General features: G+C 34.1%; 1 protein-coding gene across 1 annotated transcript; it reads left to right on the top strand.

The window, feature by feature from the left end:
* The first annotated feature begins 242 nt into the window (after positions 1-242).
* On the top strand, positions 243-5835 carry LOC133324813 (uncharacterized). The gene is made up of 4 exons (XM_061533650.1): positions 243-831; positions 4764-5070; positions 5143-5456; positions 5525-5835. Exons 1-4 carry the CDS (start codon positions 243-245, stop codon positions 5833-5835), a joined length of 1521 nt encoding a protein of 506 aa, XP_061389634.1.
* Positions 5836-6935: the final 1100 nt, after the last annotated feature.

Below are 6935 nucleotides of genomic sequence, written 5' to 3' on the forward strand. Positions count from 1 at the left end.
ATTAGTCGACATTGAACAGCCAACACTAAGCTCAAACATTGGAGTTGCAAGTGATACGCGTTCGCGTTTCCACCCCACAGCTGGACACCAACGTCCAGGACATTTTATGTGAAAAACGAAAACAGAAAAAAAAAATAAAATACAATTCATTATTTAACAGCAAAAAGTCCTTAAGTGATAAATAATAAAAAAAAACTACACACAAAAATTAACAAGCCAAAATATAAACGAAACCATAAAAAATGGCTATTCATCGCCTGCCAACAATATCAGTGTTAGTGAGCATATTATGTTTACTCATCATACCTGCAATACAAGCGGAAATACGCAGTCGCCCCTCAAAAAGTGTTAGTGCAAAAAGTAATAGCATTCACGATGGCCATAACACACACAAATCGACGAGCAATAATCCAGCTGATGATGATAGCGCATCGAGTACGTCCAAGACAGGTTTTGCAGCATCCTCACAGCCGCGACCAGTAAATACGGATTTCGTCGATAAAATGTCTTGGAAATGTGCCAACAATGCCAGTTGTCTGTACAATATGGCCAGCGGTATTATCAATTCTTATCGTCGTGGTGAAACAGTCCATTTGGGATTCTTAGATTTGGTTAAATTGCCACCGTCCAAGAAGACCAAATCGAAATGGAATGCGACGGAAACCGGTCGTAGCATATCCACATTTGTGGATTTTATTAGTGGTAATGCTATACGGATACCGGTTGGTCCCATGGTCTTCAGTGTGCAACGTGATGAGGATGATGCCAACTACATTGAAATTGCTCTGCTGAAGAAGGCGACCAGTAGTACAGGTATATTGTTGATTGTCTGTTTAATGGATGAAAAAGTAGAACAAGAAATTATGTGAAAAGTGTTACACTTTCATATGTAGACAAATGACAAGAGAAGAAGAAGAAAAACAGGAAATACGAAGTTAGTAAAGAATTCCCCACAGTGGATAAAATGAATGTTTGCACATACACACAAATTAATTAAATTTGTTGTGATCCTTACTTGTTTAATATTAAAGCTAGTAAAAGAGGGAAATGCCAATGTCGAAATGTACGTGAACGGAAAAATAGTATAAATCTTAGAACTCGACATTCTTGAATTCTACGACAACAAATACCGACCATTATTAATATTAGTTCCTTATATGTTTCTAGTTTTCGGAATAAGGAAAAAATAGTACAATATAGAAGTATATTTTAGGATCTGGAACTCTAATATTTTTTTTTCATAAATGTTCATGGTTTTATGTGGTTTTTGTACATCTAGAATAAATTTCAATTAAGGGGACCCCCCCATTCTCGGGGTCAATTTTTTTTTTTGATTTAATTCGAATCTACACTAATTCAAGAATGTCCCTACAAAATTTCAAGTGAAAATCTCAAGAACTCTTGAAAATATAACCGATTTATTGTGTCAGCATCAAGTGACGGCTAAAGGGCTTCTCTAACTTTAAACGCGTTTTTCTCTTTTGCGAATGGCGGGCACGATAAATAAAAAACTAATAACCCAATCGATTCCAAATTTTTACACGTTTCTCTGTGAGTGTATAGATATCGTATGAACTAGGATAAAGCCAATCGGTGTAGATCTTCCTCATTTTTTTAACTTGGTTTTTGGTAAAAAATCGGCGATTTTCCAAAAATATTTTTTCAGAGGTCCGCCATTTTGTTAATTTTAGAGCGAAATCAATAATCCTCGTTCATACGAGAGCCAGACATGTACTAACACCGTTGGAATTTTCGGATTCCGATGTTCCAGTGAGGAGTTATCATGCCCGCCATCAAAAATAAGGACTTTTCTTTAATTACAAAAAACAACAACAAAACAATAACAAAATTTGTTTTTAATTATTTTTCTTCTCTTTTAAATCTTCAAATATATATGTGCAAAGTTACAAACCTTAAAAAGCATTGGTATTGATTTACCAGCCCATTGAAAATCTTGAAAAATTAAAATCGAGAATGGGTGGGGTTCCCTTAAATGGAATTAAAAAGTAGAACTAGAACAAAAAACATTTTAATAGAAAATGTTTCCATGTCAAGAGTACCATACAAATCTCCATTCCTAGCAGTGTTGCCAAAACTTTGTTAAGAAAAAATTCTAGACTTTGTTTCAAAAATACGCTTGAAAGTGCTAAACATTTTAAAAAACTGCAAAAAATTATAAAAAATCATTATACCCTCCTGCACAAGGATCCCCATTTACATAAAATCGAACGACAATATAATATATATGGTAGCTAAATCGGAACCGATTTTCACGAAACTAAGCACACACCATTCCAGACTCAATTCAGTACGCTATGCTATTCTGATGTTTTTATCTCCTGTTCTGTTACTGAAAAATTGTTTTCTCTTGTTCTTCGAGAATAAACACTATTCTGTTAGTATTATAAAATAGCACCCATTTAAAGGCCCCGACCAATTATCACCATTTCTCCTTACAGACAACACTCAATTTTGCTTTATTTTTCTATTTTCAAGGTCATAACCACATTTTCCAACCTAATGGCTTTTATTTGCCATGGAAATGGAGCCAACATTTATTATTTTTGTAAGGAAATTTATTATTCGATAATAATCCAAAATATCAAATTAAAGCCCATTTGATTACGAAATATTGGGGCTTAACCAAGAGGTTGTCCGATATATCCCGTTTTCAATACCACACATCCTAGGAGTAGTAGCTCTATCTTCAATATTATTCCAACGTGAATTCAACAGCCGGACTGACGATATGTTGCAAACATTATTAAAATTGGAAAAAATCGTTCCCGTTTTATATTAGTTTGGAGAGAAATAAATCCATAATTTTTATATGACCTATAGGACTTTATTCAAAACGATTTGGAATATCCGATATGGACCGTTTTGTTGTATGAGTTGTTGTCATTTTAAAAATAACTTCATAATGCCTCTCTCATAGGAGTGCTGCTCTCAATTTGCAAAAAAAAAAACTCTAGTAACCGATTTTCACAATCCCCCCTAGATACCAATTTTTTAACATTAAAGACATTTTGTAATGCAAGAAAAATATGATAATCGCTTGGTGCCAAGTCCAAACTGTATGGCGGATGCATTTAACTTCCCATTCACAATTTTAGCCACTTGACTTGCATTTTCGCCTTTGTAAAAACTGTAAAATGTACCATTTTTAAAACCCTGTAGCTCAAAACTGCATGCACCAAACAACAAAATTTCAATTATCAATAATTGCGACCTTTAATAAAAATCTATTTATTTTCCGTAATCTATTTCGTACCTTTTTAATTTTGTACTTTTTTAATAACAATAATAATATATACGAATTAGATCTACATATTCATGTTTATCATACCCTGTACCACACTGTGGTACAGGGTATTATGTCTTTGTGCATATGTTTGTAACAGGCAAAAGGAAACGAGATAGACCCATGGTTCCTTTTGAGGATAAGCATTGAATCACTTTTTAAGTCGATTTAAGCATGTCCGTCCGTCTGTCTGTCTGTCCATGTATTTTTGTGAGCAAAGTACAGATCGCATTTATGATCCGAATTTGATGAAATTTGGCACAGCTCATTTGTTTGGCCCAAGGACGAACCCTATTGGAATTGGAAAAAATCCGATTTCATGTAAATGGTGCACCAAAGTCCCTATATATCTTTCGATTTGCACGAAATTTGGCATAACGTACTGAATTGAGCCTAGAGTGATGTCTGCCAAGTTTCGTGAAAATCGGTCCAGATTTAGATATAGCTCCCATATATAGTTTCGTCCGATTTCATGTAAATTGAGCACCAAAGTCCCTATATATCTTTCGATTTGCACGAAATTTGGCATAACGTACTGAATTGAGTCTAGAGTGATGTCCAGATTTAGTCCAGATTTAGATATAGCTCCCATATACAGTTTCGTCAGATTTCATGTAAATGGTGCACCAAAGTCCCTATATATCTTTCGATTTGCACGAGATTTGGCATAACGTACTGAATTGATGCTGGAATGATGTGTGCTGAGTTTCGTGAAAATCGATTCAGATCTAGATATATATATTTTCGTCCGATTTAATATAAATAATGTACCAAGTTCTTATGTTGCATAGCGTTTTGAGTTCAATCCAGAATATTGTGTGCCAAGTTTAGTGAAAATCGGTTGAGATTTAGATATAGCTCCCTTATATTATATATTGATTTTAAGTAATTGACGCACCAAGGAACCAATATATGGCTGATAGGAACAAAACGTACTGAAATTAGTATAACCTAACCTGTGACAAGTTTCGTTGAAATCGGTTCATATTTGGATATATCATCCATATATAAGTAAATTGTGCATCAAACTCCTCATATTTATTTGATTGACATCAAATTTTGCACAACTTACAAAATTGAGCATAGAATAACGTAGTTGGATTTTCTAGAAGTACAGATCTAGACCAACGGATGACCTATTGATATTAGTTTGAAGTCGATTTACATATTTCTGTTCCATTGCAACAAACGAATGACATGTTTTCAATATAATTTAATGACATGTTTGCAACCATCACTGTCGCAACAAATCGTATAATACTAAAATAATAAATGAGAATGAATGTAATTTAATACCTTTTAATTAAAGAGCTTTTCGACAAAATATTGTGAATAATAATATTTGTAGTAATTATTTCATACATGTATGAATTTACATAACCCTGCATACATATTTATGCATTTAGTTGCATTTTTAAATTTAATAAGGATTTATTATGAAAAAAAAAAAATATTTCAGCTCGTCACGGCATATTAGGTGGAGGTGGTGATGGCGGAGGCGGTTTGCTTGGTGGCAGCGGAAGCGGCGGCGGTGGCCATGGACATGGAATTATTCATCGTTTTAAGGAACGTCACGAAAAGGAGGACAAGAAACAAATGCAAATGTATGTGCCTATGTATTTGGCGGCAACAACTTTTGGTTGGACATTGGTAGCTGCCAAATTTGTTGGTCTGTTGACACTCAAAGCTCTGGCCATTTCCAAAATAGCATTTGTTGTAGCGGCTATGGTATTGATGAAAAAATTAATGGATAATGCTTCAGAAAAGTAGGAAGGATTCCAGAGGATATGTACACCTTTCAAAAAGACTTATACACCTATTTCTTTCTAAAATTTCAGAATGATGTACCAATACCCCGAACATTCACCATATATGATGCCCTATAGCATGGATTATGGTATACATTCAATGGCAGCGGGTCCAGCTGATATGGGAGGTTCTGATATGTATGCTGGTGGTTTGCCAATACATGCTGCTGCTGTGGCCCCACTGGGTGGCCATCCCGGCCATCCGGGCCTGGAACATTATGCAGCTGAAAGTTCGGTACATCAAAATATTGCAGAAGCCCAAAATAATACCCAAGTATTGGCTGCGCTCAATGCAGCCGGTTTGGGACAAAAAGTTAAACGTGAAGACTCGTGGTTGGGAAGAAGTAAGTTTTTTAACAATTAAATTGTTTTAATTGCACTTACTCATGCACTCACTTAATAATAATTATAGCACCCCACCTAAAGCACTTCTATAAACCTGGATTCTTTTCAAAGAATGACAATTTTAATTTAAGAAAAAAATATGAATTATCTTCATTGAATATTTATGATGATCTTATAAAAGTTGCCGCCGTAGCAGCTGCCGAAGTTGTCGAAGAGAATGAGAAACGTTTACAATGGAAGGCCAACTTACTTGGCATGGATGTCGAAGATGTCGAGGAAGAGGAGGAAGAAGATCATATATTCAATGAAGAAGAAAGTATAAAGGATACTTTGGAATATTTAGGCATGGATATACGCAAAAGAAAAAGTAATTGGTAGTTCTGGTATTAATATTATTTGTTGTATATAGAATATCAGAAAAACCACCATTAAGTATCAATGATCTCGTAAATAATAATATATTTTAAATTTAAAAAAGTTGGTAAGATATATTAAATAAATATGACATGTATAGTGTTTTCTACGTATATTCAATATACCACAAATGATCAAATTATATACGAATTGATTAAATTTTAAATTTATTACATTCACACAAAAGCATCATAATTAGATGCTTCAATGTTCAATATTCAACTTAATTTTACATAACAAAGTTTATCATAGTCACAGTCGAAAATTCGAAATTAATCTTTTTTTCTAGTGGAACAAAAAATAAGCTAAAAATTGTGGTATTTCACTGTGCATCAAATTCAAAAAATCACATCTAACATTATTCCTTTTAGGAAAGCTTCAGCCCCTTTTTAAAAAAGTTTTGTCCTAAACATAAACTAAAATTGCAACATTTCTGTGACGATCCTTTTTTTAAAAAAAAAAGTTCCATAAATTGGACATATATGTCAATTTGTTCAACCAAATCTATAGAAATTTTCCGCAAACATTCTGCAATAGTAATATAATGGTTATTCCTTTGGAATACCCAACATCTGGTGAGAAATCGATGATACTGGATACTTTACCTTGGAAAACCTAACTTCATACACTCAGATTGGAAATTTAGGTTATGACAAAAACGACGCTTGACGGAGGCTATATTAACCCTTTGACGTATGAATTAGCGCAACGAAGTTCGCTTCCAACTGTTAGCACACAACTTGCATAAGACTTTGTACTCAACTGCAACAATTTTTTTGTTCACATTATTAGCTGAAAATAACGGGAAAATTGCAATTCACTTTTCATCAAATGTACACTTCTACACACCACGAGTTAGACTCGTGATAATCAATTTAGGCACAGAAATTGTACCACGAGTCAGACTCGTGGAAATACGTCAAAGGGTTAACATATTGAAAATGCCCCGCAAAGCTCCCATAATGCCAAGTAAAAGCTATTTCATAAAGCTCAAATAAAGTCACTTTGGTTGGAAAATCCATATGCGGGCCTATATATTGCATCTAATTCCAATGATAGACGAT

Source organism: Musca vetustissima, unplaced genomic scaffold, assembly GCF_032173495.1.
Source record: "Musca vetustissima isolate MV318-11 ecotype Yass unplaced genomic scaffold, APGP_CSIRO_Mvet_v1 utg2170, whole genome shotgun sequence".
Lineage (NCBI taxonomy): Eukaryota > Metazoa > Arthropoda > Insecta > Diptera > Muscidae > Musca > Musca vetustissima.